Here is a 26518-nt window from a genome sequence, read left to right as displayed (position 1 = left end):
AACCTATTCAACATTTTATATCCCCATTGCTGTTTTATTTTTCTTCTTAGCGCTTATTACTACCTTACCTATTGTATACATTTTACTCATGTATCTTGTTTATTGTCTGTCTTCCTTTGCTGTAATGTAAGCTCTAAGAGGGTAGGGAATTTATCTTATTTGTTCATTACTGTGTCTTCAAAGCCTTAAAATATATCTGGCATATAGTGGGCATTCAATATATTTTTGCTCAACAAATTGATAGATGAGCCAAATTTATGTATCCACCTGCATTGCTCCTGTTTGCTCTGTCTTCCTTCTATATATATATTTTTTACACAGATACCACGTGACTAGTGTATCTATGTTTCTTCTGACCTAAGGGCTTCTGAACTATCCCTGCTCTTATTACAGATAAGATGCTCTCTACTTGTACGTAGCATCCCGTTCTCTCTTACCTCCATAAAGACTTTGATCCTGTAGTTATTTCTCATCTCTTCTGCATATCTGTTTATTCCTCTTAATGTAATTGTTCTTACATAGTGTCTTTCATCTTTTCAATCATCTCTTATGGGTTGAATTGTGTGCCCTCCAGAAAAAGATACATTGAAATCCTAAGCCCTAGTACCTCAGAATGTGACCTTATTTGGAATTAGGGTATTTACAAAGATAGTCAACTTAAAATGATGTTTTTAGGGTAAGCCCCTAATCCAATATGAATGACAGTCTTATAAAAAGGGGAAATCTCAACACAGAGATACCATGTGAAGGTGAAAGCAGAGTTCATAGTGATGCATCTACGACATCTCTCACCTGAACCTGCCAACTGAACTCTCTGCTTCTCCACTTGCCTTATATAGCCCAACAGCCATCTTAAAAGATGCAAATTAGATCATGTCACTCTCTGTTTAAAGCTTCCACTGGATCCTCATCACACCTAGAATATAATCCAAATTCCTTTTTTTTTTTTTTAACCTACAAACTCCTAGGTAATCTGTACGGCCAGTATCTCTGTCCTCACTTCCTTGAAGTCTTTCATTTACTCTGTCTTCATTTTGTTCCTTAGGTATTCCCAAGCCTTTTCCTGACTCTGCTCCAGCTGCTCACTCTGCTCAGAACATACTTTCCCCAGATTTCTATGGGTCCATCTCTTTCTTGCGAGCCTGAATTTAAGCTCAGATATCACCTCCAAAGAGAGGCCTTGTCTGTCTACCCAATGGAAAGTACGCCTCACTTCCCCACTTATTTTATCACATCATCTGTTTAACTGTCTCCTTCAAGAGCCAACAAAAGTCTTTCTCTATCCCTGCCCCCACTCCATGTTGCCTGTAAATAACTTGAAGATAGAGCCCTTATCGGTCCTGTTTATTACCATATATCCATGACCCAGAGCAGTGCCCAATGCATAGAAAGTATTCAATACATGTTTGTTAAATAACTCAGATAACAACTGCAAGATGGAAACTAAAGTTGAAATCCAAGTCTGGACTCCCAATCTAAGGCTCTATATTAGTATGCTAGGGGTACTATGTCAAAATACCCCAGATCGAGTGGCTTAAACAACAGAAATATGTTGTCCTCATTCTGGAGGCTAGAAGTTCAAGAAAAACATGAAGGCAGGGTTGTTTCCTTCTGGAGGGCTCTGAGAGAGCGTTTGTTCCAGGCCTCTCTTCTAGCTTCCAGTGGTTTTCTGGCACTCTTTGGTGTTCTTTGTTTCTGCACCAGCCTTCTGTCTGCCTTCACCTCCACAAGGCGTTCTCCCTCCACATCTGTGTTCAAGTACCCCTCGCCCCCACTTTGTTTTTTGAGAGGGAGTCTCGCTCTTTCACCCAGGCTGGAGTGCAATGGCACAATCTTGGCTCACTGCAGCCCCTGCCTCCCAAGTTCAAGCAATTCTCCTGCCTCATCCTCCCATGTAGCTGGGATTACAGGTGTCTGCAACCATGCCTGGCTAATTTTTGTATATTTGGTAAAGACAGGGTTTCACCATGTTGGCCAGGCCGGTCTCAAACTCCTGACCTCAGGTGATCTGCCTGTCTCGGCCTCCCAAAGTGTTGGGATTACAGGCATGAACCACCGCGCCCTGCCAAGTTTCCCCTTTCTGTAAGAACATCAGTCATAATGGATTGGGGATCCACCCTACTCCAGTATGACCTCATCTAAACTTATTAAATCTAAAAGGTCCTGTATCTAAATAAGGTTACATTCTGAGGTACTTAAGGGTTAGGACTCCAACATATTAATTTTTTAGGAACACAATTCAATGTATAACAGGCTCTTTTTGAGCAGGAGGGAACAGGGGATTGGGAGAGCTTAAGGTACTGAAGCATCACCAAAGGGGATGGAGTGGGGCTGCCAAACCCTAGGCCTGGGTGAGGATGAGACCAGCTTCCTGGGTTTAAATCACCCAGTCTGGTGGGTGTGCAGGAGGCTTCAGTGAGGTCAGGCCCTAGTTTGACCTTCATGTCATTGCCAGCATATTGTCCCTAGCGAGTTGAGGTTGGAGGGGGACCCATGCTCCCCATACTGCTCTTGGCCTCCTGTGTTATTTCTGAGTCTGACAATAAAGCATCATCAGTTTGTCTTTTGCATAATTAAGAATGCCATTAAAATGCATCTTTTTATTACCAGAGGCATTATTTCATATCACTACTACTCAATTTTCTCTTTGCAAAACTGGAATTTTAAGCTGGAATCTGGAAAGGTGTAAAAAGAGTTTCTTTCCCTGGAAAAGAGTTTCTAGACCTCTTTATTTGTGAAAAGTGCATCCCTAGATCTTTGTAAAAACTCTAGCACCTAAATGAAAAATACAGGCGCTCTTAACAGCAGCCAGGGTTTACAACAGGGTGGAGCATAGTGCTCAGTCCAGACCTGTTTTCCTGGAAATAAGGCCCATGATGAGAACAAAACTCTCTACACCTCACATTCTAAGTTCAGAAAAGTTCTAAGTGTTGTTACCTTCATCCCCTGGCCCTGGGCCCCCTGGGGCCAAAGGGAGAGTATGCTTTTCTTCCCTCAAACTGAGGGAAGGGGGCACTTCTCAAAAGAATCACTTGTGAAATTTGGAAGCAGTTACTTAAAAAAAAAAAAAAAGATGCTTACAACTTTGTCCCCTAATTGGATGCGTGCTTATCCAGCAAAATACGTGACTCTTCCCTTTGTAGGGAAAAAGATAACTAGAGAGCATGACTAGATGTCATGATGGGGAACTGTCCTGTTTTGAGTTTTCATTTCTTCCATTTCAGAAAAATGGAAGGATCCTGTGGAAGCCCACAGCCCCACCATTGTCTGAGGACAGAAGAAATCAAGGGTTACTGTCTCATTGGGAATCAGATAGCACAAGGCATAAAGATACACACATCAGATAAATGTATTGTTAATGTTGAGCTCAGGGTCAGCTAAATAATACAGCCAGTCTGGCGTGGGATCATGTATTAGTCTGATATGGCGCTGGAGGAAATCCCCACTTATTGCTAGAACCTGCCAGCCTTCAAGGATCAGGATGCACTTTTTACAAATAATGAGGTCTAGGAAACTCTTTATTTTATCTAGGACTGCCAGAACAAATTAACACAGACTGAGTGGTTTAAACAATAGGCATTTACTTATCACAGCTCTGGAGGATAGAAGTCGGAGATCAAGGTGTCAGCAGGTTTGGTTTCATCTGAGGCCTCTCTCTGAGGCTTGCAGATGTCCCCTTTTCACTGTGTCCTCACATGGTGGCTCCTTGATCTCTGTGTATATTGTCTGGATCCTAATCTCTTCTTTTAAGAAGGACACCAGGCTGGGCACGGTGGCTCATGCCTGTAATCTCAGCACTTTGGGAGGTGTAGGTGAGTGGATCACGAGGTCAGGAGATCGAGACCATTCTGGCCAACATGGTGAAACCCTGTGTCTACTAAAAAATATATATATACATATACAAAAAATTAGCTGGGCTGGCACATGCCTGTAGTCCCAGCTACTTGGGAGGCCGAGGCAGGAGAGTCGCTTAAACCTGGGAAACAGGTTACAGTGAGCCAAGATTGCGTAACTGCACTCCCGCCTGGCAAGAGAGCTAGACTCTGTCTCAAAAAAGAAAAGGACACCAGTCATAATGGATTAGGACCCACTCTTGAGCCACATTTTAATTTACTGTCACCTTTTTAGAGACACTTTGGAAAAACATTGCTCAATACTGATAATATGGAACACTTCTATCTTTCCAAAAAGAACCTGGGAAACTGCTAAAAAGCTTTTGCTGAAACTGCAAATCTGGGAACAACGTCCCTTACACACGGGGAGATAATCTGAAGTCAACTCTGCACACAATAAAATATTTTATGAAGAAGCCAACCTGCAGAACTATTTTGTCCTATCCCACCTCACTTTATTTTCTTTAGGAGGACCAACAAGAAGGGCTCCTTGGCATTTCTGCATTTCTCTTTGAGAGCAGAAATGAGGCACTTCTGTGTCCGATGCAGTGATTCTCTGCAGTCATGCTCAATATGGTGGCTACCGCGCATAGGAAATGTGGCTGGTCTAAATTGAAATGTGCCATAGATATAAAATACACATCCAATTTTGAAGACTTAGTACAAAATAATGTAAACTCTTTCAATAACTTCTTTTTTTCCTAAGACGGAGTCTCCCTCTGTTGCTCAGGCTGGAGTGCAGTGGCGTTATCTCTGCTCACTGTAACCTCCACCTCCTGAGTTCAAGCTATTCTCCTGCCTCAGCTTCCCAAGTAGCTGGGACTACCAGTGCACGCCACCATGCCCAGCTAATTTTTCTATTTTTAGTAGGGTTTCACCATATTGGCCAGGCTGGTCTCGAACTCCTGACCTTGTAATCAACCCACCTCGGCCTCCCAAAGTGCTGGAATTACAGGTGTGAGCCATCGTGCCTGGCCTCGATAACTTTTATATTCATTACATGTTGAATAATACTTCTGATATGTGAGTTGAAAATTATTGAAATTAATTTCAGTTACTTTCAATGACTTGTTATTTATTACTTTTAAAATGTGGCTAATTAAAAAAAATGTGGCTAATAGAACATTTTACATTACATCGTACAGCACTGTCCCATAAGGTTATCTAAAGAGAGCCAAATGAAAACTTCCAAACCAGAGTCAATCAGCCAGGTGCAGTGGCTCGTGCCTGTGATCTTAGTTACTTGGCGGGCTGAGGCAAGGGGATCACTTGAGCCCAGGAGTTCCAGGCTGCAGTGAGATATGATCACACCACTGAGCTTCAGCCCTGGCAACAGAGTGAGACCTCTTCTCGCACAACAGCAACAACGACAACAACGCAACTCAAGACTGAACGTCTGCTCTAGAGGTCATTAGGATTTAGTCTGTTCAGTTTTAAGGTCCCATCTAATCTGGAAGCTCTTTATAATGCACATCCCTCACTTTGCAGATGTAGAAGCTGCTCAGAACTTTAAATCAAATCTGCCAGATGCAAAGTGCGAGTTCAGGTAGCTCTTAGCTTGTCTCCTGACTTACAGTCCAGAGTTCTTCATTCCACTATAGCTGATAGGGCAGAAGAAACCGCATGGAGAATTTTAAGTGACTTAAACACTTAAGTCACTTACATTTAAACAAAAAACAAAACAGCACTTGGAGAGTACAGATTAAAGCCTAAAAACATTCAGGGATGGGGGAAGAAAGCAACAAGAATTTCAAGAGATGCTCTTTCACTCAGCCACGTCACACACATATTTTGCCCTCAATAAGCCTTACAAAGAAAATCAGATTTTTCTAAACAAGGGCTGAAAATCATTAACAGGGGAAGAGCCAGGAAGGTGTGAAGTTTCTCGCGGGGCTGTCCACATGAGGCCAGTACCCTCTGCCCCTCCTCCAACCTGTTCTAGGGCAGAATAGGACACAGGCCTCACAACATCTCACAGATGCAGCTTCTGGTCCTCCCAGCAGGCTGTGGCAGTAAGGTGGGACTCACGCTCACACGTCTACCCAGAGTCAGGGCAGCTGGGTGGAACCCCCAGGCAGCCATGTTTCAGAGGAAGGTTGTAATGTGAAGGGACTATGTGGTTCTCATGCTTCAAGGTCTGTAATTTAGCCACAAGTGTTTTTCTTGAAACATCGGGTTTGTGTGGTGCGAAGAGGTGTGAGCTGAATTAAATTTCCATTGACCAAAAGGTGTGGGGAATATTGATTATGAACATCCAATGGGTATCTTTACTGTGGAAATACCAAGAGATGTCTCCCATGTACCAGACATCCAAAATTAGTGAGAGCTTTTTTGTGAGGAGCACCTTGAGGGTCAAGAATCATTGCTGAGGCAGTGCTGGTCAGATGATCTCCCTGAGTCTTCCTTTTCCAAGGCATCCTTCCAGTGTGGATCTTAAATCCGTTTCCAAAAGTTCCAAAAAGAAAAACTAAAATAAACTTTAATAGTGAGTTATGATAATGACTCTAATATTGAGAAAATTAACGTTAGTTGTGAATCAGATTCACCGTCTTCCTCCAACATATTTTAATAGATCCTGAATAAGACAGTGAATGTACATTTTAAGTGGAAGTACAATTTAGAACCATTTTGTTTTATTTCTTTTTTTTTTTTTTTTTGAGACGGAGTCTCGCTCTTGTTACCCAGGCTGGAGTGCAATGGCGCAATCTCGGCTCACCACAACCTCCGTCTCCTGGGTTCAGGCAATTCTCCTGCCTCAGCCTCCTGAGTAGCTGGGATTACAGGCACGTGCCACCATGCCCAGCTAATTTTTTGTATTTTTAGTAGAGACGGGGTTTCACTGTGTTGGCCAGGATGGTCTCGATCTCTTGACCTCGTGATCCACCCGCCTCGGCCTCCCAAAGTGCTGGGATTACAGGCTTGAGCCACCGCGCCCGGCCTTGTTTTATTTCTTTAATGACCCTGCTAAGTATAACAAACGTAGAAGCTTTGAGTTTTCAAATGGTCAGATAGAAGAAAAATAAATTCTGCTTCTCTCTGCCACTATCCTTTCCATTCATAGAAAGAAAAATGTTCCCATTTAAGATGAAAGATTCTATGCTTTTTTCATATTTATTTCATACTTCAGTAGCTCATATTGGAGAGAAGGTCTCAAAGCCATTTATAGTTTATTAATTCATCCCACTATAAAATCTTTTTATAATGGGCTTTTAGGTCATTTCCCTCCCTTAGTAACAGATACCTCCTGGCACTTTAAATCAAATACGTTAGAAACAAAGCTATTATAATTATTATCTCTCTACTTAAAGATGGATTAAAACTTAGCATTTTTTTTTTCCTAGGAATTTAGGTCATGTTAATAGAAACTGTATTTTTCTCTTTAGAACACAAGACCGCCTTCTAACAGTCTGGTCCATATGTTAGAAACGTATAAAGTTAATCATTTTGCTTTGGTGCCAACGTGTTGTGTGCAAAGAGATGCTGTAAACCACAGCTGTGTAGAGTAACAATTGTGAACTTTACTGACTTGCACATGTGAGTCATCAGTAAACTAAATTAAGTGTTGCTTAACTGAACTTGAGAGTTGGAGGTTGCAAAGGAAGACTGTTAAGATTTTGTTAAGGTTCGATTTTAGTAGAGTGGTTCCATTCTTTGCATTTTGAAAGACACTTCAAGTTACACAAAAATCACATCAACTGTTTTCCAGATGATCAGGTTTGGCTTCTCCATAACAATAGTGTTTGCCGGGTAATCAGTGGGAATCACTGTTTGGTTGACCTAGTTTGGTGTGTAAATAGCCAAAAAAATCCAGACATCCTCTAAAATCAACTGGGCTCAATCAGTTTGGCCAGGCAGCAATCCCATCTTATTCAAGACTCAGTGGTCTTCCTTGAATAAGATCAAAATCCTTGAAATGATTACAGTGTAACTAGGGCATCCTGATGGGTTCTGTGAGCATCACTACTTAGTGCTATGGCTTGAGCAAGAGAGTTGAATACTCTGCCTTAGTTTTCTTTCTTTGCAGACTGGTGACATGGCTAACTGGATTATAGTGTTAAGTAATTCATTTTAAAACATTTAGTGCAGTATCTACTACATTGTAAACCCTCAATAAATGTTAGTATTTAAGTATTGTTAAATATTTTTTGATCTGGTGCAGAATGACAAATATGAGACAAAAATAAGTCAATTTCTATATTTATTTCCTTAATCTTTGATTTTTTTTTTTTTTTTTTTTTTACAATAAAGCAGTAGGTAACATTTGTTTTTTCTCTGTTTTTTCTTGAGAGTTTGAGATTTCTGTGTTTACCTTAAGAAGATAAACAGGGTGTGCCAGGGCTCACACCTGTAATCACAGCTACTTGGGAGGCTGAGGCAGAAGGATTGCTTGAGCCCAGGAGTTGGAGACTGCAGTGAGCTATGATTGTGTCACTGCACTCTAGCCTGGGCGACAGAACAAGACCTCATCTCTTAAAAAGAAGATATACGAGAAAGAATAAAATAAACCCCCAAACTTTATATTATTCAATTTATTTACTTTTTTCCTAGTCATCCAGTTCAACGTTTAAGGAGGCTTTAGGCACTAGAAAATTGGATAGTCTGTAAAACTCTGATTAACCAAAACTCCTAATTAATAGCTATTTTATAAATTTCAAAATATATGCTGAACTCCATAAATATGTACAATTATTGTATCAATTATAAATAAAAATAAATTTAAAATACATATGTATATATGCTGAAGAGATCATTACTAAGCTGAGCCAACTGATTTAGCTTGAACTAAAATTCCTTGGCTAACTAGCACTTCTAAAGGTTCCACGTGGCTCCAGTCAAATTCTCTGCACCATCAACATCTGCATCTCCACTCACCATTGAAACTCTGTTAACTATAAATTTAACAGGAACACTTTATTCCGCATGCTCAGTAAACATTCATCCAGCCCTCTGTGGTGGATGAAACCCAGATATTAAGAAGACAAGTCAAGTCCCCCAAGGCCTCCTAACAAGTGAGGCAGAGCTGAGACAAATCCCTTGTGGTTTGATCCCAAAACAGACATCGTTTTTTCTTTTTCTTTTTTCAGTTCTTATTTTAAATTTTTGTAGGTACATAGTAGGTATATATATTTATACGGGGTACATAAGATATTTTAATACAGGCATTCTCTTTTTTTTTTTTTTTTTTTTGGGTAGTCGAAGTCTCACTCTGTCACCGAGGCTGGAGTGCAATGGTGCAATCTCAGCTCACTGCAATTTCCGCCTCCTGGATTCAAGCAATTCCCCTCCCTCAGCCTCCTGAGTAGCTGGGATTATAGGTGCCCACCACCACACCTAGCTAAGTTTTGTATTTTTAGTAGAGACAGGGTTTCACCATGTTGGCCAGGCTAGTCTTGAACTCCTAACTTTGTGATCTGCTCACCTCGGCCTCCCAAAGTTGTGGCATTACAGGTGTGAGCCGCTATGCCTGGCCAATACAGGCATTCTTAACCACTGACTGCACTTCTGCAATCCAGGCATCAAATAGCCTGAGGAAAAAGTCTGAAATGTGAAAGGATCGTGGCATGTCCAGAGACCAGCAAAGAGTTCATGGTATGTTGGGGAAAGTGGGGTAAGCTGGTATCTTCTTCTAGAGGGCTTTGGATGTCATGTTAAATTGAAAAATCAAAAAAAAATTTAGTGCCACACTATTCATTCACTTATCCATTCACAAATAATTATTGAATGCTTACTATATGCTAGGTATGTTATACTAAGCACTAAGTGTGAGGTGCTAAGTAGAATAGATTTAGTGTATGCCCTCATGCAGCTTAGAATGTCCCCACGTCTTAGAATGTCACAGACACAGTGTTAATTAGATTCATGGATAGCTTTCAGTGTTGCATCATTAATTAACATCTTTGCCTTTGATGAGACATTCTCTAGAAATATTTAAACCATAAATCTATTTCATTCAGTTTTATCACTCATCCATGGTGCTACACTAGCCCTGCAAAATGGTTCACACTCAATTGCTTACCTCCTCAGGATAATGAGCCGTAAGTGTTCTTGGATGACTGAAAGAAGAACCTGTGATACTGATGTTTGCCAAGAGATAGTAGATATAATCTGTCTCTAGGCGGCAACGGTAGGCACATTCTAAAATGTTCTTCTAGTTCATTTAACTTTTTTTTCTTTAGTGTCTATGTGAAGGCTTAGGCAAAGGGCACTTTGCAAGTCTCACAGCAGTTGCTGAAGAAATATTTTTTGAGCCAGGCACAGTGGCTCATGCCTGTAATCCCAGCACTTTGGGAGGCCGAGACAGGCGGATTACCTGAGGTTGGGAGTTTAAGACCAGCCTGACCAACATGGAGAAACCCCGTCTCTACTAAAAACACAAAATTAGCCAGGTGTGGTGGTGCATGCCTGTAGTCGCAGCTACTCAGGAGGCTGAGGCAAGAGAATTGCTTGAACCTGGGAGGCGGAGGTTGCAGTGAGCAGAGATCACGCCATTGCACTCCAGCCTGGGCAACAAGAGCGAAACTCCGTCTCAATTAAAAAAAAATTTTTTTTTAATTAATGTATGGGAGTAGAAATAGATACTTAGTACCTGGCTTCAAAGAGGTTGTAACCTCTATAAGGAGCCAAATCATTTATAAAGATTAATCCTAGTATATGCTAATATAAGATAGCATATTTACATTGATTTTAAAGGACATAGACACAAGTGTACTGACTAGCTGCAACCTCTAGAATCAGTGTAGGGTTGCGATACTTGGAGAGTTCCTTCATCAGAAAATAGTCTTTGTTGGCCTTTATTCTCAAAAGGTTTCACTCTTTCCAAAAAAAAAAAAAAATCAGTATTTGCATCACAAGTCTGTGAGATAGTACTTTAATTTAGAAAGTTTTTTTGAAATCAGTTATTTCAGACAATACAGTATTATTGTTCCATAAAGCCAAGGTCTCCATAAAACAATGCCTGTGCTTAAGAATATAAGTTACATTAACTTCATTCTTCAGCGCCATGAAATATATAAGATTCAATGGAAGAAGTGATTCTGGGCATGCGTTTATGAGTAGGTTATACATGTATCTATGAGAAATGTGTGTACGTGGGTGTTCAGAAACATGACAGTGTAGCTTAGATGTGAGTATTGCTGGTCAATTGCAAGTTTAGTTTCCTGCAGAATACTCCCTGTTTCAGTATGCGTCTCCTTATTTTCTGAATTCTCAAGTTGCTGTAGTTTTTCCCAAGGATATACACATACACATGGATGTTTATACGAGGTCCTTTTATAAAAGAGCAGTGACATGGAATAGTCATTCTTTAAAATAGAGCAAAAATAATTGGTAAATATGAAAATTAGACTTTGATACTTACAAATCAAAAGCTAACCTTGAGTGCTTTCAGAGACCCAAGAGAAAAAGAAAAAAAGCTTATATAAGTAATTATGGCCTTCACATTGGCACCCAGTTTTTCAAAATGGCTGGTATTTTTGCAAATATGTAGCAGAATAGATGTCATAAAGATGTTGAAAATGAACACCTTGAATTCATTAATCTTAAAAACATTGCAGAAAGGAAGCAAAAAACAATACCTTTGTCTCCTCTCTCATGTGCTAAGGAACAAGAACAATATTTTAAAAAATGGAGAGCTGGACTGGGCTAGGTAGCGCATGCCTGTAATCTCAGCACTTTGGGAGGTCAAGGTGGGGGGCTCACTTGAGGTCAGGAGTTTGAGACTAGCCTGACCGACATGAAGAAACCCCGTCTCTGCTAAAAATACAAAATTAGCCGGGGATGGTGGCGCATGCCTGTAACACCAGCTACTCAGCAGGGAGGCAGAAGAATCTCTTGAACCCGGGAGGTGGCGGTTGCGGTGAGCCAAGATTGCACTACTGCCTTCCAGCCTGGACAACAAGAGTGAAACTTTGTCTCAAAAAAAAAAAATATTAGAGAACTGAATAAGCTCACTTTAGCCACAATAGTGAAGTAAAGAAGGAGGAATAACTGAAGAGATCATAGCAACAGAGCCATTGCTGATTGCTTGTGTTAGCTGTGAAGACAGCATTGGCAAATTAAATATCCAGGCCTCGGCAAAACCGCTATCTAAGCTTCCTCCCTTGATCTAAGCGAGGCTGTCATCACCACCCACTCATTCTGTTGCCTACTGAACTGCTAAGAAATAACACGCTTTACATATTTTAGTTTTATCGCCTTTATTTTGTTCTTTCTTATTTCCCCCACTTCAGGGGTCTTTTAGGATATAGTTTACAACTGTAGATAAAATTTCAGAGCTTGATGGAAGCCTAATGCTACTTAATATTTTGTTGTTAGATGGAGCCTTGCTCTGTTGCCCAGCCTAGAGTGCAGTGGTATGATCTCAGCTCACTGCAACCTCCACCTCCTGAGTTCAAGCAGTTCTTGAGTAGCTGCGATTACAGGCATGCGCTACCACACCCAGCTAATTTTTTGTATTTGTAGTAGAGATGGGGTTTCGCCATATCAGCCACGCTGGTCTCGAACTCTGGACAGTTGATCGGCCCACCTCAGCCTCCCAAAATGCTGGGATTAGAGGTGTGAGCCACCACACCTGGCCTACTTAACTTTTTTTACTCCAACTTGAGGCCAACATTGCACTTACTCATTTGCTTGTTGTTCAGCATGTTGTTGATTTTTGAACAATACTGTTTACCGCCTTGATCAGCTCTCTGACTCATAGCTTAGGTAAAGCTCACACGTGTCCTGGCCACAGATGTCACACAATCTTTTATTTTGGCACCAGGCTGATATTATACACTGTTTGTTCTAGTTCCCTTTCAGAGAACAGTCCACCCCTGCCTGTGCCACATGCCTGGCATTGATCTAGGTGAAGCTACGTAACCATAAAGGTGTTTATTATGGGCACCACATTGGAATGCCATGACACACAAGTGCAGAACCACTGATCTTCTCAAACTCCTCATTTGACATATAATACAATTAAGTCATAAAGGGTAGACATAATCTCCTTAAGTCAGTGGCCGGTTTGGCATAAGAATCCAAGTTTCTCACTTTCCAGTGTCCTTTTCATTGCTTCCATGCTAAAGAGGAAAACTCAAAAAAGCTTTTATAGTTCCAAGCACTGAATCATAATCCTGCACAATGGAAGGCTAACAGTGTCTCGTTCATGGAAGCCCTGTATAACTTTCTCAGGCTTAAAAACACAAGGAAGCATAGGTGTTGTGCGAAATTATATGACTGACCTACCATCAATAGATAAGGTATGTGTAGGGAGGAATTTTTTACTTTGCATTAATCAGTTTATTCACTCCAGCCTGAGCATTTTATTTAGGATTCTGTTCTTAGACTGTGGAATGTAATTTCTCTATATGAAACTACCTGCATATGAGATTTTACTCAAGACTGGCTATATCAGCACTGTACTAACTGGAATGAGTTCCCTACTAGCTTGTGTACAAACCCTACCTTTGGCCACATGGATGAGTGGGCATTCTACCGGAAGAGCAGAGCAGGCTTTTGTTCGCAGTCCCACCAGTGACTACGATACCTTAGCAAAGCCTTCCTGCCCATATTTTCTTCCCCCTAGAACTGTGCCCATAGGTAGTATTTTCATTGGAAGGGAGTGGTAAGTAACTTGTTTTTATTCTTGTAAGGGTAAAATAATAAATGTTTAAATGCTATTATTAAATGTCTAATTTTAAAATAAGAAGCTTCCTGGGAATTTGCCTTACAAACTCTCTGGAACTCTCTGGAACCTTCGGGTTTACATTCTGTGTCCGTCTTGTTCTTGTCTTCCAGATAGAATGTCTTCCATTTCCTATCAAATTCATGTTTTGCTTTCAAAATCTAGCTCATTCACTGCCTGCTCTTCAGTTTTTATTTTCCTCATTTTCTCATGAAAACTTAGTGTTCTGTCCCTTTGTGTCACTTTATTCAGAGGTTTATTCTAACACTCACCAATTTACATTGCAATGAATTCTTTATGTGCCAGCCTTTCCCCTTCCCACAAGAGCTTCACTGGGCTGTCCTCTACTTGAAACAAAGAACCGTATAGTTGGCTCTTGAACAGTGTTGGTTTGAACTGTGCAGGTCCACTTATATACAGGGTTTTTATTTTTCAACCAAATGCAGATCAAAAATACAGTATTGTTTGGATGCAAAACTGCATATATGGAGCACCAACTTTTCTTATATGTGGGTTCTTCAGAGCTGACTGCATAGATTTTGGTATACCTGGGGGTCCTGGAAAGAATCCCTCATATATAGACCAACTGCATTCTGTTCATCCTTTATAAGACCCATAGAAGGCCTTCACTGTATTATTTCAAAGTATGAATGACTTGAGCATCATTAAATGAAAGAGCCCCTATCTCAAAACTGTCCCCCTTACCTAGACACTAGATCCTCTGTAGGTACTCAACATTCCCATCAATAGAATCATTCCATAAATTTTTTTCTAGATAGCTATTTTTTTATTTTTATTTTTTACCATATAAACATCTCACCTGAATGAATTAATACATTCATTTGTCATTAACACATTATACCTGGATTAAGTGTCAGATGAACCTGTAGGTTCTGAACAAAGACAAAAGGAGATTTGATGGGAATATGGAGGAGGTGTGTACAGCACGGAAAAGTTCAAGGGTGGGACAGTGAAGTAGGGGAACTGGATATTGGGATGGGGCGAAACAGCATTAAAGCCGTGTTGCACCCTCAGAAGTGGAAATACAGAGGTGAAAAGGGACATGGGGAATTTGAATATATCTTTTGCCCAAATTATGATTTTGCCCAGGACTATCTCTAATTGCTCTGAGATTGGAATAAGCCATTCTCATACCTCAGTGACATGGGTGCTGACAGACATGTGTATGTGGCTTTTATTTTATTGTGTTTTTAAATGGGTCAAGTCTTCTTGGGCAGTTTTTGGGTAAATGTCAACAGTATAGGCTCTTGTACTTTGGTGAACACATATCATGCCATGTGGCAGCCATGTTATTTTCAAGCAAACCCCACCAAGAACATATGGGAAGAGCTTCCTTCATCTAGCTCTAAGAGGAAGTTCTTGTCATTAAAAGAGACTGACCGTCTGCCAATGTGGCGATAAAATGCAGAAAACAGAGAGTAACTCCACTCTTGGCTGTGTTAGGAAAGAGAAAGCTTGTTAGCTCCTTGAAACAGTCTTGGATTCAGTACAGTTGTTTGCTGGACTGACATCCTGTTGATGAGTTTTAAAGCTTAAGGAGAGAAGAAGGAGTTACTATTTTTTCCCTATCTCTACACTTTGAGATCTCTGGGTCACAAATCTTGCAAGCTGTTTACATTCTAAAGAAGAAAGTCAGTGAAAACATTGGTTTGGCTTTCTTCAAGCAAATAGTCTAAAGGTGTTAATTATGTAGAAATTCCTTGAAATGCCAGACAAATGCCAATTAAAAGTCAATACAGAATAGGAAGGGGTTTCTTTGGGCCTTTGAATTTCTCACATGCACAATAAAGTTGTATATTCAGAAAAGACAGTGAATTTGTTATCTGTGCATACCTTTTTTCAGTAAAACAGATGGAAGGACACTGTGGTCTCTTACTTACTCTTGATTCCTTCCCTCCACAAAGCTGCAATCCCTTCTATATACAGTTGCGTGCATCACATAATGACATTTCAGTCAATGACAGACCACATATACAACTGGGGTCCCGTGAGATTACTATGGAGCTGAAAAATTCCTGTCTCCTAGTGACGTCCTAGCCTTCGTAATGCATCACTCACATGTTTGTGGTGATGCTGATACAGCAAGCCTACCTCACTGCCAGTTGTCTAAAATATAGCAGATCCAGTTATCATAGCACTGAATAATCATAATAAACAACTGTTACTGGTTTATGTATATGCTATAGTATGCTTTTAAGTTACAGCTACTGCTCGACTTATGACCACGATTGGGACCGGCAGACCGGTTGTAACACGATTTGGTCGTAAGTTGAGTAGGCTATATGTACAGTTGAAATGGTGCACGCGGAGATGGTAGTGCTGCTGGAAGCTGGTCCGCACTGTCGTACGCCCAACTGGGCAACGTTTGCGCTGCCAGACGCGGAGAAGCCGTGGCTAGTGATTGTGGTCGTAAAGTCGAATGGTCGTAAGTTGCATAGGTCATAAGTCGATCGATACCTGTATTAAGTTAGCGTGTACTCCTACTTATTTCTTCTAAGTTAACTGTAACACTGCCTCAGGCAGGTTCTTCAGGAGATATTCTAAGAAGGCATTGCGATTACAAAGAAGGCTTTGTGATTAGAGGAGATGACAACTCCCTGTGTGTTATTGCTCCATAGACCTTACAGTGGGACAAGATGTGTGGAGGTAGAAGACAGTGATATTGATGATCCTCACCCTGTGTAGGCCTCTGCTATTGTGTGTGTTAGTGTCTTTGTTTTTTGTTTGTTTGTTTGAGATGGAGTGTCACTCTGTCCCCCAGGCTGGAGTGCAGTGGCGTGATCTCTGCTCACTGCAACCTCTGCCTCCCAGGTTCAAGAAATTCTCAGCCTCAGCCTCCTGAGTAGCTGGGATTACAGGTGCTTACCACCACACCTGGAAAATTTTTGTATTTTTAGTAGAGATGGGATTTCACCATCTTGGTCAGCTGGTCTTGAACTCCTGACCTCATGATCCATCCACTTTGACCTCCGAAAGTTTTGGGATTACAGGCATCTGACTTAGTGTCTGACCTAGTGTCTTTGTTTTTAATTAAAAAATTAAAAAGTAAAGAGACAAATTTTTTTTTTTTTTTTTTTTGATGCGGAGTCTCACTCGCCCCCAGGCTGGAGTGCGGTGGCATAATCTTGGCTCACTGCAACATCCGCCTCCTGGGTTCAAGCAATTCTCCTGCCTCAGCCTCCTGAGTAGCTGGGACTACAGGCGCACGCCACCATGCCCAGCTAATTTTTTGTATTTCTAGTAGAGATGGGGTTTCATCGTGTTGGCCAGGATGGTCTCGATCTCTTGACCTCGTGATCCACCCGCCTTGGCCTCCCAAAGTGCTGGGATTACAGGCTTGAGCCACCACGCCCGGCCAAGAGACAAATTTTAAAAAAAGATCTTAAAATTTAAAAAGGCTTATAGAATCAGGATACGAAAAAAATATTTTTGTACATCTTACAATGTGTTTGTGTTTTAAGCTAAGTGTTATTTCAAAAGAGTAAAAAAGTTGGTTTGTTTTTTGTTTTTTGTTTTTTGTTTTTTTTTGAGAGGGAGTCTCACTGTGTCACTAGGCTGGAGTGCAGTGGCACCATCTCAGCTCACTACAACCTCTGCTTCCCAGGTTCAAGCGATTCCCCTGCCTCAGCCTCGGAGTAGCTCGGATTACAAGTGCACACCACCACGCCTGGCTAATTTTTTCTTGTGTTTTAGTAGAGATGGGGTTTCACTATGTTGGCCAGGATGGTCTTGATCTCCGGACCTCAAGATCTGCCTGCTTCAGCCTCCCAAAGTGCTGGGATTACAGGCACGAGCCACCGTGCCTGGCCAAGAGTCAAAAAGTTTTTTTAAGATTTTAAAGCTTGTAAAGTAAAACAGTTATGGTAAGTGGTTAATTTATTATTGAAGAAAAAGAAGGCCACCATGGTGGCTCACGCCTGTAATCCCAGCACTTTGGGAGGCCAGCATGGGTGGATCACGAGGTCAGATATTCGAGACCGGCCTGGCCAACATGGTAAAACGCTGTTTCTACTAAAAATACAAAAAATATTAGCTGGGCGTGGTGGCACACACCTGTAATCCCAACTACTCAGGAGGCTGAGGCAGGGGAATCGCTTGAACCCAGGAGGCGGAGCTTGCAGTGAGCTGAGATTGTGCACTACACTCCAGCCTGGGCGACAGAGTAAGGCTCTGTCTAAAAAAAAAAGGAAGAAAAATATTTTTTAATAAATGTAGTATAGCTTAAGTATGTAGTATTTATAAAGTCTACAGTGCTGGACAGCACTGTCCTAGGCCTTCACATACCACCCACTCACTGACTCACCCAGAGAAACTTCCCGTCCTGCAAGTCTCATTCATGTTATGTGCCCTATATAGGTGTACTGTTTTTTTACATTTTATATCATATTTTTGCTGTACCTTTTCTGTGTTTAGATATACAAATTACTTTCCATTGTGTTTTAATTGCCTATAGTATTCCATACAGCAACATACTATACAGGTTTTTAGCCTAGGAGAAATAGGCTATACCATATAGCCTAGGTGTATCAACCTTGAGAAAACAAAAACAAAAACTACACACACACACACACACACACACACACACACACACACACAGAGAAAATTATAAATATAAAATTTAGGAATATAAATAAGGATTATAATCTGGAATGGCATAAAATGGCAAGCCACCAGTGCATTCAGTGAGGGAAGTGTTAGGCGAGCTTTTATTAGCAAAAAAGAGATTTGCATAAGCTGCTTAGAAATAGAGTTCATTGGTTCCAGAGGTTCAAAGCCAGAGTTGTCAGTTCATTGGTGGAGATACTGTTAGTGGGCAAGTGTTCTTCTGAGAATATCTTAACTGAATTACTCAGTCCTATAGAATGCCTAGTGATAAACCTTATCAAAGCAGGAGATGCATGAAGGATGCAAAAGGGTTTTTTGTGGGGTTTTTAGAAAGTCCTTGGAAACAGTTCTTATCTCAGACATGTAAGCATGAGTCTCCTCTTTTTCAGGCCTTCCCAGCTCTATTTTGTCTGGGTCTGACAAAAGTGATTTCATCCTGTATCTGTAACAGTCACAGTGTGCAGAGGCTATACATCTAGGTTTTTGTAAGTACCTCTATGCTGTTTACAAATGACAAAATTCCCTATGACTCTTTTCTCAGAATATATCCCTGTCATTAAGCAACACGTGACTGTATATACATTATCCATATTCTTTGTTTTTTTTTTTTTTTGAGACGGAGTTTCCCTCTTGTTACCCAGGCTGGAGTGCAATGGCGCGATCTCGGCTCACCGCAACCTCCGCCTCCCGGGTTCAGGCAATTCTCCTGCCTCAGCCTCCTGAGTAGCTGGGATTACAGGCACGCGCCACCATGCCCAGCTAATTTTTTGTATTTTTAGTAGAGACGGGGTTTCACCGTGTTGACCAGGATGGTCTTGATCTCTTGACCTCGTGATCCACCCACCTCGGCCTCCCACAGTGCTGGGATTACAGGCTTGAGGCACCGTGCCCGGCCTATCCATATTCTTTTCATGAGAGATTAGGTCATGTCCAAGTGGGCTGGGAACTCTTCCATCCTGCTCTGCCCATTTATTTATATTAAACCTTAAAGCTGTAGATAAATGCTAAGGGAGAAAGTAAAAACTGCGGAACAAAATTTAACATCACACATGATTGCCTTTTCTTGGCTTCCTGCAGCTGTGTCATATTTTGTGGCTGTCTTAAATTACTTCGATGTATCAAATCTAAAATAAATTCTTGTTATAGATTTAGGAGAGATGGTTATGTAAAGATGAAAAAAGTTTTTTAGCATACAAAATACTATAGGTTTGTGTTTTTTGAGATGGGGTCTTGCTCTCTTGCCCAGGCTAGAGTGCAGTGGTGTGATCATGGCTCACTGCAGCCTCAACCTCCCAGACTCAACTGATCCTATCACTTCAGCCTCCTGAGTAGTTGGGACCCCAGGCATGCCATCACACGCAGCTAATTTTTAAGATTTTTTTGTAGAGACGGGGTCTGTCTATGTTGCCCAGGCTGGTCTCAAACTCCTGGGCTTAGGCGATCCTCCTACTTGACCTCCCCAACTTCTGGGATTACAGATGAGAGCCACTGCACATAGCTACTATAGTATTTTTTATAGCATGTTTTTATACAACTATGTACTGAATTTAACTCCTTGTATTTTGTTAGCTACAGTATTATAAACTGAAATTGGAACATGTTAATTACTGCAAGTATTGCATTAACCTAGGTCTGTCCCAAGCTTGCTCCCAAACATTACCAACAGAACTCACTGATAAGACAAAAGTGGAGTTAATTGCTTCCCACCACCTCTCCAAGCTTTGGCAGTGTCTTGGAGAAGGGAAGTCAAGGTCAGAGTTTGTTGAGCAATCATTTATTTTAAAGAAGCATCTTTCAAAGTGAGGGCCTTTGATTAGGATTGGGTAAGGATCACAAAGCAGCAATCCAGGGCTGGTGGAAACATCAAGGGGAGGACTTTGACAGGAGAGATTTATAGAATCATAGGGAATGAACTGTCAAGTTGATCCTTTCCATGGAAGAGCTGATGAGTCTTTCAGGAAGTTTCTGTGGTGAGCAATCTAACCATTTGCCTGGGCTTGGAGACTCCTGGCAAAAGAAAGTCATGCTAATGGAGACAGGAATTACACAAGGTCATTGAATTGTAAACAATAAGATGCGGTTTCGGTTCTCATGTCTAAGCTGAATGTGGGGTATATGATTTCAGTTCTCAGGTCTACTAAGATAACTTCATCTTGTAATGGACGAACTGAAGCATCTGATTTTTTATTTACAGCTCCTTATATTTGTAGATATTTGACACAAACAGCTTTTGACATTTCAGCACTGCTTTGCAATCATTTCTTAGTTTATAAGCCTATTTCTTGTGTTTGGAAAGAAAATTAAAGCAGGAAAATTTCTCAAACAAATGCCCACCAACAATCACCACTGGAACCCTGCAACAAGTCCTATAAACCCAGAGGGTGCAGCAGAGGGAGACTGAATTCTATGTTTGATTATTTAAAACAACAAGCTATCCTTTGGGGCAGTTCTTAACAGATGACTACAGATGAAACCCTGGGTTCTGGGGTGCTTTCCAAGCAAGGAAAATCCTCTGAAGCAGTCGGAAAATTGCCATCTTTTAAAAGTTCCACCTCTGTCTTCAGACCACTTGTGTCTTTTTCTTTAAGTTGGAAACAGGGAAACTGTGTGAGATCACTGTAAGCTCCAATTCAGATTCTCTCTTAACACAATTCCCACATATGATATAAATTCCATTAGATGTCTCTGCTTCTGTTTTCTCTTTCCAACACAGGACACACATTGGTAGTTGCAGTTGTGAGAAGCACAGGAGGGTGTTCTGGGGCTGGGAAGAGGCTATCTAGGGGGTGAAGCTCTGAGGATGCTTAACATTTGAAAGAAGTGTGAACACTGTATTTACATTTAAATTAAAATGGAAACTTTGTATAGGTTATGTTTCTGAAAGGTGTGTGTGGCATCTGCTGAGGTCTATTGTTTATTCATGCTGTAAATCCTTTGAAATGTGTTAAAATGCTTCCCACTCATTATAAAGCTCCTGCCACCCCTGGATTACGACTTTGATGTCACCAATCCTGCTTCAAAGAGTTCTTTCTGGGCTATTAATCACAGTTTAGCCTCTGAAGATATCGCCAGTGAAAACATTTGGACATCTTTGTGCTAGACTTGCTGAAACTTTGAAATCTTGAGTGTCTTGCATATGTACAAATTGCAGCACTTCCTTTCATTAACAACTTTTTATTTTGCTACAGAATCAAATGACACTGTAGGTAAAAACGCAAACAAATCTCTTCATGCACTTGGTTTGGGGGAAGAGGAATCAGGGAAGTGGTGAAGGGTGGGTGGGGCAGTGAGCAGGCCCTTCAGACTTTTCAAAGGTGAAATGTGGGAGGGATCTGGGTGGCCACAAGTTGCCTCATCATTTTTTCTTACCTTTCATAGTTTTGTTTTTGTTTTTTTGACTAACCAGTGCTCACATAGAGAATTGGTGAGATTTCCTGGTCTTTTCTTGCTTTCTGCTTTGAGACCTTTGTGAACAGTTCACAGCAAATAAAATACTGCCTAATGTGAAATGAATACTTGCCTTCCTCTAGTCCTGTGTTGATGGTGAGTTTTGTGAGTTGTCTTGTTGAATCCCCATAATAACTCTGAGAAGTATTATGGGAGGAAAACAGGTAGTACTGTTTTCTTGTTATGGACAAGGAAACTGAGGCTTTGAGAAGTTAATTTGTTTGAAGTCACACCCCTGACAAATGCAAAGCCCTGCAAAACTTCATCGGCCCCCAGGATTCAGAGGCTGCGTTCTCCCACTCCCTACCCCACTGATTCACTGCAGGTGGCCAGGTTTCTCCTTATGTGCAGAGGGATTGATGGGGTTCAGTGCTCACTATCCCAAAATATGGCCCCTTGACCTATTGAATATTTTAAGCTGAAGGAATTTGAGAATATGGTCGAAGCATGAATGTCACTCTTAGCCCCCACTTCTTCCTTCTCCCTTGAAGCAGGTCATAAAATCTGGGAAGGATTTTTCTGACCTTCCCCTAAAGCAGGCTGTGAGACTGTCATGTAGGAACTGGAGGTCTTCTACCCACAGAAAAGAAATATCCTTATTTCTGAAGACACAGGGACACAGAGAAGAATCTGAACAAATAGGCCTTGCTGTTTCCCCAGTTTCTTACCATTAGGTGATACTTCTTTTATTTCTTTACTCTCCATTTTATTTCCTTAAAAAGGCTCTAGAGTCACCTAAAACTTATATTAAGTAAATTTTTATGCTTTTCACTTGTTAATCTGTCCTTTGTTATAAGTGTGTCAACCGTGAGCCTAGGATGGGCAGATAAAAAGATATTTTTCCTCCCCTGAAGGATCCTTACTGCCTGGTCTACTAATCAGTGTCTGTGTCCTAAACCCTGACACTGACGTACTCTATTGTCTAACTTCTTTCTCAGGAAAACTTCCTTCAGCATCTTTTTTCTTCCATATTCATGTCTTTTAGTGATAAGCAGTGCTAATCAGTGTCCCAGTCGGAGTCTTTTTCTTGTTGTTATAGTAAAACAATATATATATATATATATAAAACATGAAATCTACTTTCTTTTTAAGTATACGATACAGCATCAACTATGTGCACATTTTTGTACGGCAGATCTCTAGAAGTTTTTCATATGATGTGACTAAAACCCAGTACCAATTGAATAGCAGCTCCCGCCTCCTCCGGCCCCAGCCACTGACAGCTACCATCTACTCTCTGCTTTTGTGAGTCTGACTACTTTTAAATGCCTCATGTAAGTGGAATCATGCAGTACTATGTTCCTGTGACTGGCTTATTTCCCTTAGCATAAGGTCGTCCAGCTTCATGCATGTTCTAGCGTATGGCAGGATTTCCTTGTTTTTTTAAGGCTGGGTATTCAATTGTCTGTATATATCTCACGTTCTTTTTCCATTCACCTGTCGGTAGGCATTCGGTTTGTTTACATTTCTTGGCCCTTTGAATAATGGTGCAATGAACACAGGAGTGCAAATATCTCTTAGAGATCTTGTTTTCAGTTCTTTTTTTTTTTAACATTTTTATTAGATTTTTATTTAGCCTCATCATAAGAATATAAGGGAGATCATAGATTCGATGTATGAAATTATTTTTAAATTCACACTAAAATACATTACAATTAAAATGAATTATCTTCAACCACCCATTTTGCTATCTTTTGCTGAGCAGATAATCTGTGCCAGTCATTGTGAAAAAGTCTTTATTTTAAGAAAAAAATTTAGTTAACAAAAAATTTAACAAGTTTCACTTAACAAAATACACCCAAAAGGAAATCACAGTACAAAGAAGTCAAGGCCTCACCAATTCCTACAGTATTAGTATTGTGTCTCAATTCTCAAAACTAACTTTTTAAAAGCTTAAACTTAACCTAAAGGATTTTAAATGAAAATATAAACTAGAATGAACAAACATGAGAAATATTTCTTTGAATCAGGGAGCTAGCACCTTTGAGTTTTCCAAAAAAGCACATCTCCCCAGTGTGTTCGGTGATGTGGTGTAAAAGGTCCACATTTAACATACTTAAACTACTTAAACTCAGATAACATCACTCTGAAGTATACTACCAAAATGTTAATTGAGAAAAGCTGAAAATAGTTTTAGTTTACTTATTATCACATGCTAGAAGAAAATTTTGCATGAGAAACACTGAAGAGGTAATTTTTTAAATCCAGATTTCACAAACTCATGGTGCAAAATGGGTCCCACAGCTTCCTCTATTATAACTGCTCTTAACTGCTTGTTGGCTGCCTGTGTAAAATTTGATAGAAATAACTCAAATGTTCCTAACAAAACTAGTCATATCCACCCATGCTGTTCTGCCCACTGTAGCCAGCCCCATAACAGCCGCTCACTGACTGGCTCTCCAGGCCACTATAAGTGACCTGGGCAGCAGACACCCCCATGCCTTGCATCACCTGGCTGCTATATGCCCCATTGCTGGCCCCTGTTGTCGAATTCAAGAAGAGTTCTATGTATCTGTGTTGCATGTTGGCCCTGTCTTTGGACATGGCTGCGACAGCTTCTTCATGAGTAGCAAACTCAACATCTGCTTCACCCATCACTCTTCCATCTGAGCCGGTCTCAATATGGACTCTCACAGGATTGAGAGGAGAGAAGAAGTTGTAAACGTCGTTCTCGGTCGCTTTGTACGGCAGACCCCTCATATGGACACAGTGGCCTGTGGTGCTCTGCACTGTGAACTCACTGTCGCCGTATCTGTGGTCATACATTCCGGAGAGACAGTAGCTGAGGTCTCTCCCGAACAGGTCGGTGGTGAAGCCATAACCATCGCTGAGGCCACTGTACTCCTCATAGCCCCCATAGCCTGCAGTGTAGGCACCGAGCCGCATCCTCTCCCGCCTGCCTGCTTCACAATGCCAATATACCTCCTGGCGGTCCCGGGCTGGTCACAGGGCACCCGGCCGCTGCACGGACATGAACTTCAGAGGGGGATCGGAGTATGACCTAACTTCCTCCTGGCTGCTCTTAAACACCTCGATGTACCTGTGCCCTATCCTCTCCTTGTGCTTCCCTAGAGCTTTCTCAGCTAACTCCTGGGAGGCAAACTGCACAAATGCTTCCCCTGTAATCTTGCCCTCGGGGTCCACAGGCAATGTGATCCCGTTTGGCACGATTTCCAACCCTGAGAAGAACTGAACAATTTCTTCCTTTGTGCATCCAAATGGGAGTCCTCGAAGCCGCACGAAGCCGTCGTTGGCGCTGTCAGCACTGTAGGGACCACTGTGCTTCAACACCCAATCCATCTCGGTTCTGTGGGACTTGAACACCTCAATGTACCGGTGGCCCATGCTTTCCCTGTCTTTTTTCAAAGCCAGTTTTACATCATCTTCTGATCCAAGTTCAACAAAAGCCTCACCACTCTGCCTACCCTCTCTAGTGTAGATGAAATGGACACCTGCGGCCCCATCGTGAATCGTGCAGTCAGAGAGGAAGTTCTGCACGTCCTCAACAGAGCAGGACCAGGGAAGGTCACGGAGCTTGACCACAAAGCCCTCGCCTCCCTCAGGGCCCAGCATCATGGACACTTGACAGGATGGGTGTCAGGTGACCTTGGATGCGGCTTTTTTGTGGCACGGAGGCAAGCGGGACTGGTTTCTGTTGCTATCAGGCAAGCGCGGCTGGCAGCTAAGAGCCCCGAAATTCCACCGAAGCTCAACCACGCAGAGGGCTCCGGGGAAAGTCCAGGGGCATCTTTTTGTTCTCAACCTTAAGGAAGACGCGTGCGACCTCCTTCCACGACGAACCGGAAAGACGCCTGTTTTCAGTTCTTTTAGATACATACTCAGAAGTGGGATTGCTGTATCATACGGTAGATCTATTTTTAATTTTTTTGAGGAACCTTTATGCTATATTTTCCATAGCAGCTGCACCATTTTGTATTCCCACCAGCAGTGCAGAGGGTTCTAATTTCTATCTTCTTCAACACTTGTTTCTGTTTCTTTGATGATGACCATCTTAATAGGTATGAGGTAATATTTCATCTCATTATGGTTTTGATTTTAATTTCCCTGATGTTTAGTGATGCCGAGTATCTCTTCATCTACCTCTTAGCCATTTGTATGCCTTCTTTGGAGATACGTGTATTGAAGTCCACATTTAAATTGTTTGTTGTTGCTGTTGTTGTTACTTTGGCTTTTTTACTATTTAGTTTTAGGAGTTCCTTATATATTTTGCATGTTAATCCTTTATTAGCTATATGGTTTGAAAATACTTTCTCTCATTCCATAGGTTATCTCTACACTCCATTGATTGTTTCCTTGGTTGAGTAGAAGTTTTAGTTTTATGTAGTCTCATTGTCTATATTTGCTTCGATAGCCTATGTTTTGGTTTCACATCTAAAAAATTGTTGCCAAGACTAATGCCATGAAGTTTTTCTCCTGTGTTTTCTTCTAGGAGTTTTATAGTTTCAGTTTTTGCATTTTAATATTTAATCCATTTTGATTTGATTTTTATGTATTGTAACAGTTCAATTTTATTCTTTTGCAGTTGATATCCACTTTTCCTGACACCGTTTGTTGAAGAGATTATCTTACCCCTTGTATAGTCTTGGTGCCCTTTTCAGATACTATTTTGTCACACATTTGTGTGTGTTTATTTCTGGGCCACTCTATTTTATTTAATTGGTCTATTTGTCTGTCTTTATTTAATACCATATGTTTTGATTACTGTAGCTTTGTAATAGGTTTTGAATTCAGGAAATGTAAGTCCTCCAGCTTTGCTCTTTTTTTTACTGTTGTTTTGGCTCTTCCGGGTCCTTTGTGGTTGTATACGGATTTTAGGATATTTTTTGCATCTGCAAAAGATGCCATTGGTTCTTAATAAGGATTACAC

General features: G+C 41.1%; 2 protein-coding genes across 3 annotated transcripts in view; one reads left to right on the top strand and one right to left on the bottom strand.

Annotated features, from left to right (window-relative positions):
- MYO3B (myosin IIIB) overlaps positions 1-26518 on the top strand; it is a 499023-nt gene that overhangs the window by 268556 nt on the left and 203949 nt on the right. The window lies entirely within an intron of this gene.
- LOC116561196 (heterogeneous nuclear ribonucleoprotein F-like) lies at positions 23350-25431 on the bottom strand. Its single transcript, XM_032293015.1, is given in 3 exon segments — positions 23350-24524; positions 24527-24581; positions 24583-25431. Coding segments are annotated over 3 exon segments (1245 nt in total). The 5' UTR covers positions 25207-25431; the 3' UTR covers positions 23350-23958.

Source organism: Sapajus apella, unplaced genomic scaffold (assembly GCF_009761245.1).
Source record: "Sapajus apella isolate SASKATOON/1434 unplaced genomic scaffold, GSC_monkey_1.0 scaffold28, whole genome shotgun sequence".
Taxonomy (NCBI): domain Eukaryota; kingdom Metazoa; phylum Chordata; class Mammalia; order Primates; family Cebidae; genus Sapajus; species Sapajus apella.
This window is presented reverse-complemented; position numbering and strand designations above follow the sequence as displayed.